Below are 12,444 nucleotides of genomic sequence, written 5' to 3'. Positions count from 1 at the left end.
TCATATTCAATCTAATGATGGCAGTGCGATTTGACTGGTTAGAAGAGAAATTTTCTCTCTTCCAGTCAAAGAGTGTCAAAGAATCTAATCAATGGTTGATATTAATTAATGTTTTTTATGTACAATTATCAGATTAGTTACGCGGCTACATTTTATGGTCATCGACTGGTGCGTCCCCTCTTCATTAGATCATCTTGTTTAAAAAATAAAAAGATATCACATTTGTTCCTTTTTGGCCAATTATACTCGACATTTCTGCCCTGTTATTTCTTGAGAGAAGTGTTCTTCAACACATTGTGCATGCAGAAGCTTGACCTAAAATATGTATGACCACAGTAAATCCCCAGATTTTAGTTACTTCAACCAGGAAGGGAGGCACTTTTCGAGAATCTCGGGCCAGCACGTGTAGAGGCCCCAATAATCATAGTAGTGTGCTAATCCCGAACTGTAGGTATTGCTCACCCAATACTATTCCCAAAAACTCTCTGACTACTTTCTATAAATAACGTCATACACAATATCAAGAAAAGAAGTGACATCACAATAAATCCAGATTGGTTGTGAGTAGTGAAGTTATTTCCTGTCTATACTTCCCAATGATAGGGGCCTCTCAAGATGGTTCCTTTAGTGGATTCTAATGTTATCATCCCATCAACATTCCGAGAATAAATCTCGTGTATTTTGGCACGCTGACCAATCTTGCACATTCTTCCAAATCTGCTGCTGAACTTCATTCTGAAATCTGAGCACTCTCCTTTATAGTATTTCCGTTATATCTCAAACTGCTTCATTTAATCTAAGAGATATGTTAGTTAGAGCTAATGGTCGTCGAGTTCACAGTTTAGTAGTTTTCTATCAATCTTGCAGAAGTTTGCCGACAGATTCTTCAGCGAAAGGTTGTAATTGTTTTTTGTTTATCTACGTTTCAAACAATGTTATATCTTTTTTAAGAAAATTACTTCTTATTAACCTAAAATATTGCAATAAAACTTTTTTTTTGTGACATTTCTAATAATTTTAGTGTTCGGTTAACAATAAATGTGAAATTAATATAGAGATTTTGTCATAGTTTCTTGTTAATGTTCATTTTTAAACATTATTTTATTGTTAAATTTAACTACTTCGTGGTTTTAAAAAACACACGACTGTTAATAAATTTCATTTAATTTAAAACTGCCCGGTAGGACATTTATATAAGGGTTGATCGTCAAAAACTGCACGAAAAAGGGTAACTTTAGAAAACACCCAACTTTGACAATTTTTTTCTCTTTTTCTCTAAAAGATAAAATTACCAAATTTTCTTTATAATTTAGGGCAAATCTTCCTTTATAACTGTATTTTTTTTGCAACAACCCAGATCTAATAGATTTCGAGAAAAAAGTTGCTGAAAATGAGCAAAAACGGCATTTTCAGAAATTGTTCTTGTTCTTCTTCGTGTTACCTTTTTTGTATTTTTTCAATTTATGCGATTTGGTGGCGCAACCATTGACGAGCTGGCCGTGTCACGCACACTTGGCGCGATCATTTCTTTCCAATAGTTTGTATTATGATAGAACACCACACTGCACGCTCGCACATTCGTGTTCCTCGCAATCAGCTAAACACAGAATATTAATAATAATAATAATAATAATAATAGTAATAATAATGTCTTTATTAAAAAGTTTTACATAATTATAAATATTTAAATACAAAAGCATTAAGGTAGACGATATTCACGTTCCTTAGACCGTCTGTAGAGTCGACATTAAATATTTTAAATATAATAATAATCATTGCAAATTTTGAAATTAATTAATAGTTCAACTCAGATATTAAGAGGTATGTATCTCTATTGCCTGCCAAGCTTCTTTGCAAAATTTAATCAGACTTACCCAATCCTTCTCATCCAAATATTCAATAAATTAATCAAAATTTAGATTACGCGTTTTAAAAAAATGTTTGACGGAACTCATTCAGAATAGGGCAGATTGCTATAAAATGGAACACAGTTTCTTAAGCTCTCAGATTACAGAGAGAGCACAATTTTTCATCTTTAGTAAAAGAATAACCATTTAAATACATAAAATGGCCTCTGGCCTTCAAATCCACCCCTGTAGACCGCGCATATAGACCTGGATGCAGGTTTAATGCATAAAATATTGATGTTGGAATTTAACTTTTTGTCACAGAATTTAGTTTAACTTTACTAACATTACTTGACGTTTTATGATACTCTCGAAAACTGATTAATGTTCTCTAGAAGCGAGTGACATTTACACATACATTATAAACTCATCATAATTGCCACCTTTCTAGAGCAATTATGAGATACCATCCAGATAATTGAGAGTGGTAATTATTAATGGGGAAAGTCTTACTATATAATTATATGATTTGTTGGTAAGTTAACATAAAGGAAGTGTTTATATGTTTTAATATGTCACATAAATTGTGAGAACTTGTAGATTTAATTACATTACAAGACGCAATATTGTAGTGTTGCTCGCATACTGTAATTTAGCTCCTACTCCCACATGTAAGTTATTACACTACGTAGCATGTACAGAAGTGTTAATTGGTTACTATTTTGTGTAATGGTATATTTTAAGAGACTCTCTAGAAGGATGTGGATGAAAGTTGTTACAATTAAGAGCGCCGGAGAGACATCTCATTTCCCAATTTATTTCATTTGACCCTTATGTCCTCTTCTCTCATTATCTTAATTGCATTTCTTTAGTTACAATGAGCTTGGCTTTTATGCAATTTTTTGTAACATTGTATTTCAACTTTTTTCATACAATATTTATATACAATCAGCGCCATTTCATCACAACTCTATCTTAGTTCCGCTATCAGGTTCAGTTGAAGGTTACGAACTGTTTATCTTCCATCAAGTTTTAGATCTCAGTAGGATCATAGCATTTCTCTTCTTCCAGGTTGGGTTTGGCTGTGTTCCTCTCTCTATGATACCCATCGCTATTCACACATATCGTGGCGATCCTTGCCAATTTTTTGCTACTACAATACTTTTCGCACGAGATATCGTTGGTTTCTAGTAACAAGCTGACAGTTTGTTTAGTTCTTGAATTTCCAGTCAAGTGTGAGTGAACCAAATACTTTACTATCGAAGTAGAACTCCCCGATAATGTTCTCGTATTATCTATTAATTCGTATGTAAGGAAAGAATAGCGGTAATTAGATGAAAATATTTTGAACATTAGTGTATAAATATTGTTTATATTCAGTAATGAGTCTGGAACAAATATTTAAATCAAAAAGGTGGAAGTAGTATAGTAACTATTGCGGGTAAGGAAGAAGTTAGTAACATTTTTTTGATGTTTGGCCCAAAGTATGAAGCAGATTTTTTTTTTTTAAATTAAGACGCGTCAACAACATCTTAGGAGATTAGCGCAAGGAGGTTTTATCAGTGCACTGCCGGCATCCTGGCAGAGTTCTCTCGTTTCAGGCAACATTGTCCATCACCGGACAGTCAGCTGCAAGAGGCTCCTGGGAAGAGAAAATCTAAGTGCTAGCAACTGGATTCGAACCCGGGATTTCGCGCGTTGGAATCCAGAATATGTTAAACATTGAGTTAATCCACTCTCATGTCTCAAAATTAATATCAAAATTATCAAAAGAGAATTAAATTGAATTATATTAATAATTTTGCTACAAGATGAGGGAAAGAAAGAATTAATGGCATCTAAATCTGACAAGTAATCTCTCTCCGACTAAATGATGAGATGTCCAGGAAAACTGTTATTATTATAGAAAATTTTTAATAATAATTCCAATCAGAAGACAATATTTCAGAGTTAGACACTCGAAGCTATTAATAAAGTGCGGAACGTCGCTATTATATTTCGTGATTCATTCTCACATTCTTTGGTGCCACAGGTATACAGGTTGAAGTTAGTACAACACTGCTGCAAGTTTGCTGCTTTCATCAAGTCTTAATATTGAACTAGAAGGTTTGTTTAATATAATTCCACAACAGCTGGATATGTTTCTGCTCTAGGCAATCTGCAGGTGTTTCATATTTCTTATTTTCCTTTTCTTTTTTAATAAAATAATCTTACGAATTTTCCATTTTCTTTCTTCATCTCTTTTATTCACAATAATTTTTAAATGGAGATCGTAATTTCTGTTTTTCTCGTTTGAACAAACAGGTTAGAGTCACATTCTTCCAGATTGAGCTATCCTAACCGGTTGGAATCGAACCGGTTCTCCAGTCTAAAGTTGCACTCTTGGTAGCACATGAATAGAAAGAGATCTTTCACACTAAAGGGCCCAATAGTGTTGGCAAAGTGTCGCCAATTTTGTCAACATTAAACACTTTTTACAACTTTTTGTTAATATAACAAAATTATTAAATGTACTTTCTTCGATTGTCTTTTAAATCTACAATAACAAAGAAGAAATGAAAATTTATGATATATCACTTCGGGAACCTGAACGCCCAATAAAAAGGCAACAAACCTGGTTACTTCTTGAGCGGAAATTACTGGTACGTATTTTGTTCGGGGCCAGTTAACGACAATGACACGTGGCGAAAAAGAAAGAAGCGGAAATTATATAATTGATATTGGGATATCAACCTTTTTCAACACAGGTCAAGTAGCAGTGGTTGTTCGGACATCTGTCTATGGAAGGTTGCAGAATTGCCAAAACAATAGTGTGTGAAGGGATGCGACTGAGATGGTATCCAAGAACAGGTGGAAGGACAGTGGGCAGCAGGAGGATTTAAGGTCTATAAGAGACAGACTGTTAACTGAGGAAGATGGTTAGCGATCATTTAGGAAGTTATGTGCGCTTGTTGTTCCAGTAACTACGAGAAGGTGTGTAACTCTTAGAAGAAGAAAATTTAACTATTTAGTATCAGCTACTTTAGTGTATGATAGAAACTTGGGGCAGCATCTCTACCCCAAGTTGATGAATCAGTCCTTGATAATTGGGTGAAAATCCGAAATTAGCCAAAAATAGAAAAATATTGGGCACTCGATTCGTTAATCAGGATTCATTTTCGTGATGCCTAATTATCATCACACCTTTTATAAAGAGAAAACTGATTTAATGAGTCGTTTCTAACTTGGATTGTGAGAAGTAATCTTAAACAAAAACTATATGATTTGGTCTTTATTTTTAGCTCCTCTGTTCTTTAAAAACTCATAGATGATTTGTTTAACAGTTATTTTAATTAAGTATATGGTTATTTTAAATTCCCCTTTTGAAGAAAATTAAACAGTTTTACTACGAATAGAACCTAGAGCAGTATTCTTTACGTTTGTCGGTAATTTCAGTTTGGCCCTCGAGCCGGTTTTAGAGAAGATCTTTCACAGGAAGCCAGTGCACTTCTTTATGTGTCTGCCTTCATGCCGTAAATGGCCGGAAGTCCACATCAGGTTTTAGAAACCAAAAATAATAAAGAAATAAATAAAGATACCTTAATACAAATTCAAACCTCTTTCTTTGAATTCATTGCTTCATTGTATATTCATTTTGTTTTTCTTGCTTGCTGCAGTCGTATTTAATTATTACAAAAGTGTGTGTAAAACGAAGTAATTGTTTTAGAGTTTATTTCCTCTTTAACGCAAATAATGCGAGTTGTGAATTTTGTAGACTACATACTGGACTCTGTTTTCTGACCAAAACCATTTACTTGTCTCTATGATTAACAAATCCTTTGATTAAGCTAAGTTTTATTTAATGGTTATAATTACATTGGTATTAGAATATAGTTAGTTATTAGCTTAATTATTAAGGTCATTTGGAAAAGTGCGCCAGGAAAATAAATGAATAAAAATATGGTTTGCTTGTTTCCTTAGTGGAAAAGCTTTCCGGCCCAGGATCAGTCCGCTACAACTGTTACTTCCCTTTTTAATTTCTTTTACTCTACTTAGTGCAGGTTTCCAATTTTTGAAATATCCGTTTTGAGCTTCCCTGAGTCCAAAAAGTGAATTTTACAAATTTGAATGTTTTTTATCTGCTCTGTTAACTCTGAAAAATAACAGAAAATTCAAATTTGATATTTAGTTTGTGTGCTTACTGTAAGGTTTTGGTCAAAATGCGCCAAACGGAAATATTATTTTACAGAATTGAATTTCCTTTTGGAGAGGTTTCAGAAAATGCTCTTAATGATTTACGGTGTACTTATTGTACACTTGTGGGTAGATATATAACTTTGATTTAAAATTGAATAGAATAGAAAATAAATTTATTATCCTGGGACTATTGTCCCCTAAGAATAAAAACCTGTACAGTTGGAGGCCCTATTGATTTGGCCTGTATTTTAGATATTTATGTACAAAAAATAAGGAAGTATTTACAAAAATAATAATAAAATTAATGAAATGAATCCTTTCAATTATTATTTCGGAGGAAGCTGGGTAGAAAGGAGATGATTAATCAAAAGGTATTTAAATATGGAAAAGGTAGGAGCATGATGGATAGCTGAAGGTAAGGAGAACCAGAAAGAGGTAGCGCATATTAGTAAGGGTTTGTCAAAGGATGAAGTACGGTGTGAGGGAATATAGAGATCGGAGAAACGAGATCTACTATTACGGGAATGGATCGAGGATTTGAACTTGAAGAGTTGAAAAATATAAGATGGTCTTTGAGATTGGATGACTTGGAAAAAGAAAGAAGCCAAAAACTACTGGCGGCGGTATAAGGAAAAACATTTTTCATATTTAAAACATTTTTCCAGATCTTTTGGCTGGTAATTCAGAAAAAAATCATTCTAAGGGAAAGCTGCCCTTTAATGTGTCATTTAAATATAATGAGCTCTCCCCATTCTTTATAATATAGTAGCAATTAAATGGAGAAGTAATATTCCAAATATGAACAAAATTATCTAATTGAAGTAACGCTTTACTGGATTTAATTTTGCGATTTTTGTTTGCTCGAAATATGTGTACTGTGATTATTTAAGCTTTGCGGTGTTGCAGTCTTGCAGGAATTCTTTAATTCTTAAAGTAACCAAACAAAATGGATGTCCTTTTATTGATTCCCCATTCAACATTCATATCTTAATTTTTAATGAAACAAAATACTATTTCTTTGACAATGATTACAGTAATCTTTCTCCTCTCTGCTTTTACGACTTAGTCATTCACTTAACTAACCAATACGACATCTCTGCTGTACCTGGAAAATGAACGACATGGAGTTTCATCCCCATAAGGAATCTCTAACGAACTGATCTCAATCTGAGATTAACATTTTAATAAAAAGATCGCTTGACAAACTACTATAACTGACTCTTAACGAATGAAAGAAAACTGATAACTTCTGTTCTAGTCACATTAAGAACCTCAGGAATACAGTTCTCTACTTCATCAATTTTACTAAAATCCTAAGAAGTTCGTTCTTTATTGTGCCTTTCTATGTCTCCAATCACTCAATACATTCTGACCAATATTACAAACGTTTCTAAAATGGTCCAATATCTCTATATAAACATCCAAACGCATCTCAACTCAAACCTCTGATTCACAATATCACCTTTTCACCGTTTCCTTTAAATCCTTATTGCAGACTAAAGCGGCGTGGTCCAAGTGACCATCTCAACCCACAAAGCCAATTGCCTAGGCTAGTTGCTGAGTATGTTTGCCTTTATGGCCACTTAACGTCATCCATCACTCGATTGGTCATCGAACATATGTATGTGTTTAGATATGATGCATACTGATATATTGCACAATGCCTCATTTCTTTGCTTGCTAACATTGCATAAAGCCGCAAAATAAATGAAAATTAAAAAAATTATACATTTAGTTAAATTGTTTAATAAATTATAGTGAAGTGTCAATAAGAATGGCAGGTAGTATGTGAATATGAAATATTAATAACTGAAAGAACAAACTAAAATTGCAGAGGTTGGTAAAATAAGCTTCATTGCGTTAATATGCTGACCCGCACAAGGAAATAGAGCTCCGCTGGTGCACATGTTAACTAGGTGTTATTTTTACAATATTTTGCTTACTCTGCCTTCTAGATATTGCTTTTTTTTTAAAATTGTATTTTCCCAGCTAAAATGTACTCCTGCATGAATCAACTATCTTAAGCAAAGATAATAAAATCATCAACTTATCTATTCTGTTTACAAAACAAAAACAAAAGATGTTTTATTCTAACATTTCGTGTAGCCGATACTGATACTGGGTTCATCACGGACAGCCAGGCTGCAATTAAAGCTCTGGCCTCTCCTAGTAAGAACCAAATCTCGGTCAATTCTTGTCATGTTGCTCTCAATTTGTTAGGAGCTCTGAATATTGTTTCGCTTCCTTGGTCTCCTGGTCATTCTGGGATTCCGGGTAACGAACTTGCTGATGAAACAGCAAAGGAAGGAGCTGCATTGATAACAATGACTCCTCAGCCCATTATCCCTGTACCCTATCGACGTTGTGGAACAGTGGTGGAGCAGTGGATTTTGAAGGAACATCGGAAACGGTGGAGTTCCCGAGCTGACTGCCGTCAGGCTAAGGAAATTCATGGCCTGTTAAAAAACGGCTATGGTTGGTTTTAGCAGGTCCCATATCCGCCAGTTGGTTCAGGTGTTGGATGGACATGCGAATTTAGCGTATCATCTTTTCAAATGCGGCCTTATCCAATCGCCAATTTGTGCTGGCCGTGGTGAGTCCGATGAAACTGTGCACACTTCGTTGAGGTGTGTCCAGTTTATTCTAAAACTAGATTCCTCGTCTTCGGTAGGGTTAATGTTTCCCTACCGGAGATTGTAGCGTCTGGTAATCTTAACGAACGTTCTAGGTTTATTCAGTGCACTGGGCGATTGAGTCGCCATGCTCCCTAGTGTCCTGTTGCTACTTTATTAGTTTATTGTATTAGCATCTGGCAACTTTTAGCCGGAAACTCGATCATCGTTTTAATAGGCTTTTAGAGAAATAAAGAATATAATTAACAAAAAATTAGATGTAGCCTGAATGAATTCAGCTTCGGGCCAGAAATGAGATATGAGAAATATGAAACCGAATCCCGTACGTCCTTTCAAAAGCTAGTTTTCGGCTAGCTTCCACAGGGGCATTACTTGCGAATTGGGGTAAAGCCTAACCCGATTTGTCCATATGTGACAGGGAATTCTGAAACAGATGCTGTCCATTTATTAGCCCGTGCTTTGAAGTCGAAGGTGATTTATTCTAGAGAACTATTCAAAAAAAGTATTTAGATTGCACGTAAAAAAGCGGGAACGCTTCTAAAAAATCTGGCGAAGAAAACTTGTGTTTTGAGTTTAGAAACTTTAAAAATTCTTATTTGAGTGATCATTTGAGTAATGGGTAAGACTTTCTTATAAGAAGAAAAACAAAATTATCTAGGTGACTTCCTTCTGCCGATGAGATAACTGCTCAGATGACTAGAAAATCCCGGTCTGATAATGGTACTTGAGACTGCATTTCCTGCCTGATTGTAGGCCTTTACGTCAAGTTCCATGTTCATAAATTATTTACAAATAGCACCGATTTAATTGGTGGTGCGAAACTTGGAAATCCCGATAATAAATATTTTCTTTAACGTGTTTACTTCATTCTTTGTAAATGTGAAGTTTTAGTTCCAAGCTGAATTTAGAAACGGCAGTATTATGATTCAGAATTATTCACTTCACAAGAATCGAAACTAGTATCATCTCTACAGAATTGTGTCTGATAGTTGGTACTACTTGTGTCACATAATAAACGGTTGTTTTTCTTTACTAAGAAAGAAATATAAGTTAGATTGTCTGCGCAATGAATCAGTCACATTGATGATTGTGAGTAATTCTGTGTGTGGATATTGTCCGCGTTGTTTCTGTAAAGAGTAGGAGGTCTAGATAATGCGGGGGCTAGACCACACTCTTTATTTTTTAAAAGAGAAGGAAATGGAGAAAGATTCAGAAGGCAGTAAGGCTTTTTGTCAGTGTGTGTGTGTGTGTGTCGCGCGTGTGTATGCATGTACACAGCCTGTTGCTATTACTTAGTCTTCCTGTCTGATTTTGTTGTGTGCGCGTTAGTATGTTTGTTGTATTGTCTTTTCAAAAACCAACTTCGCATACAAAATGTAAAGCGAAGCACATCTCTTCTGCTGCAGGCCAATTAGGGTAGGTCCGTGAGGCGACTGCGCCCCCGGCTGGAGTCGCTCCAGTGCTGTAGTGGGGAGTTTTGTCGGTTACCTCCTGTACTACTGGCAAGCTGGCGCTACCATCCCTTCCTTTACGTCAGTACTTGCTTGCCCTCCGGACCAACAATGTGTTATCACTTTTTTTTTCTTTCTTTTTTTTTTAATTTTATTTTAGTGTCAACTATTTATTTTAGTAACTGAATCAATGTTTAAAATTCGTGGCCATTTCTTCTTCTGTTCCTACTTTTTAAAAATTAATTAGTTTACCAAGAAACTTGAGTTCAGTGAGTTTACATGTGACGTAATGGAAGATAACGCGGCAGCTCGCCAACAAAGCCTTATAGATTTAGAAGAATTATATGTTTGGCTGCAACAATTCGAAGATCCTAACATTGGCAAACCGGAATCGCACAGTTTTCCTGGCGCGCTAGGTAAGAAATGTATGATGTTCGATTGTTTACTCTCTAAATCGATTTTATTATCTAAATTATCTTAATTTTAATAGTAAATTTTAATAATTGTTTATCAGAAACGTAAATCTAGGAAATATCTACATTAAACTAAGAGTTGTTAATATGTTAATAGTATAGAGCAATAAAAAAGAAATAGATTAAGAAAATGCGAAGTTTAAAATAAGGAATTCTTGCTTCTACAAATAGTTTGTGATCTGTTTGCAGCATTGTTCTAAATAGAACAATTAAATTCGCTTAGTCAAGTCATTTTGTCAGTTAGTTCTTCGTAGTTCTTCATTTCTTATTACAATTGTAAATAGATATTTTGTTTTTATTCAATTCTGTTACTTAATAAAGAATATTTTGAACATTATATTTATTGTAAATAATTGTTTAGAATTAAAAATGAATTCATTTAACCGAATTGGAAATATCTTGCCCGTTGTTGGTAAAGTTAAAATGTTGAAAGATAACCGTTTTTATAAACAGCTGATGTTTTACCCCCACTTTTTTTTTAGATATAAACTTGGCTCATGCAATTTTTCTTTTTTAAAAAGGTAAATTTTTACTTTAAATTTCTCTGCTAACTAGAATTATTTTAGAGTTATTTTGCTTTTTTTTAGAACAACTACTGACAAATCTATGGTTTTTTTTTTTAGATTCCCAAATTTAAATTACCCAAATGAAATATTTTGAAATCTACTGCAGAAAGAAAGATGTGCATTGTTAGTTTTTTTAAATTAAGCTTTCTTAATTTCAAAGTTAAGCCTGTTTCCGTTCTCTCGGCATTATAATGTCTTAACTCTGGAAAAGCGTCAAAACTTCCTCGAAAATTTCCCTTCTAGTTAGTAGGTTAGACTTTTCTCCTATGTTTTGTTTTCATAATCAATTCCAACAGTATACTTTTCTTTGCTTTCAGAGGCTTTCCGCTTTCCTGGGGAATACTTATGTACTTATATTTCCTGCTTTGATAAAAGGATTTTCTAAACTTTTGCGATTATTCCAAGAACTTTCCCTCGCCCTTCCATTTTTGCTGTACAATTGTTTAAACTTTGTCTTTTTTACTCTTGGGATTTAGAAAAAGAAGAAAATTCTCTTCAAAAATTATTTTTCTACCATTTTTCTTTTAAATGATTTCAGCTTACTCTCTACTTTGGACAAATTTTTACCGGATATAAAAGTTATCGGTCATATTATAACAGTAAATAATTTTTTTTGTAAATTGTATTACAAGTCAGAGGTCTTTGCGAGTGTTGTTAATGCAATGTGTGCGCCGCAGAATCACTTAGCATTATTAAAACTGTCCGATAGTATAGTTTTATAAGAGTCAAAAACTGCTCGAAAAAGCGTAAAGTTCAAAAACACCCCAACTTCAACAATTTTTGCTTCTTTATTAGATATAACGCTGGAGGGAGCCAGCCCCATGTGTTGCGTTTGGTTTTCTAATAAATGAATAATACCAATAAAATTAATATATGTAGTAAAAAAATAAAATAAAAGAATAGTGAGGTGCAGTTTTGAATCGTTGCCGACTCCTCATTGAAAATGGCAGAACATTTTTGAAGTTATTAAATATTTTATTAAACGTTACACTCCAGGCATCTCGTTTTTACCCCCGCCCTCGTCATTTACGTAGGAGATACCATGCCACTGGTTATACCGCTGAACTGTGCAAAATAAGTAAACGTTCATGTTTGTTAACGTTGTGATTTACCCGCACAATCCTTAAAATATGGATAAGATTTTAAAGAGAAATAATTTTACTTCACGGATAGATGACTACATCTATATACAATATACTTTAAGTGCGCCCCCAAAATTTGCGGGAAAAACTTTGTTTTGTGCCTTTGGCATTCTTTCCTTATTTTGATTAGACATTTTATAATTAATTATTACTGTA

General features: G+C 34.0%; 1 protein-coding gene across 15 annotated transcripts in view; it reads left to right on the top strand.

Annotated features, from left to right (window-relative positions):
- DIP2 (disco-interacting protein 2) overlaps nucleotides 1–12,444 on the top strand; it is a 617,293-nt gene that overhangs the window by 440,448 nt on the left and 164,401 nt on the right. For 2 of the 15 annotated variants that reach the window (XM_074119209.1, XM_074119210.1), the window contains exon 1: nucleotides 10,202–10,523. The exons of 12 other annotated variants lie outside the window; for them this stretch is intronic. In XM_074119209.1, the coding sequence (XP_073975310.1) occupies nucleotides 10,397–10,523 (127 nt within the window). In that variant the 5' untranslated portion in view covers nucleotides 10,202–10,396. Of the gene's footprint in view, nucleotides 1–10,201; nucleotides 10,524–12,444 lie in introns of those variants that run through there. One more of the 15 variants, XM_074119215.1, reaches the window with a different exon arrangement.

This window comes from Rhodnius prolixus, unplaced genomic scaffold (genome assembly GCF_049639745.1).
Source record: "Rhodnius prolixus isolate KJV_2025 unplaced genomic scaffold, Rpr scaffold_2, whole genome shotgun sequence".
In the NCBI taxonomy this organism is placed as follows: Eukaryota; Metazoa; Arthropoda; class Insecta; order Hemiptera; family Reduviidae; genus Rhodnius; species Rhodnius prolixus.
The sequence above is the reverse complement of the archived record's forward strand: the minus strand, read 5'-3'. Positions and strand labels throughout refer to the sequence as shown.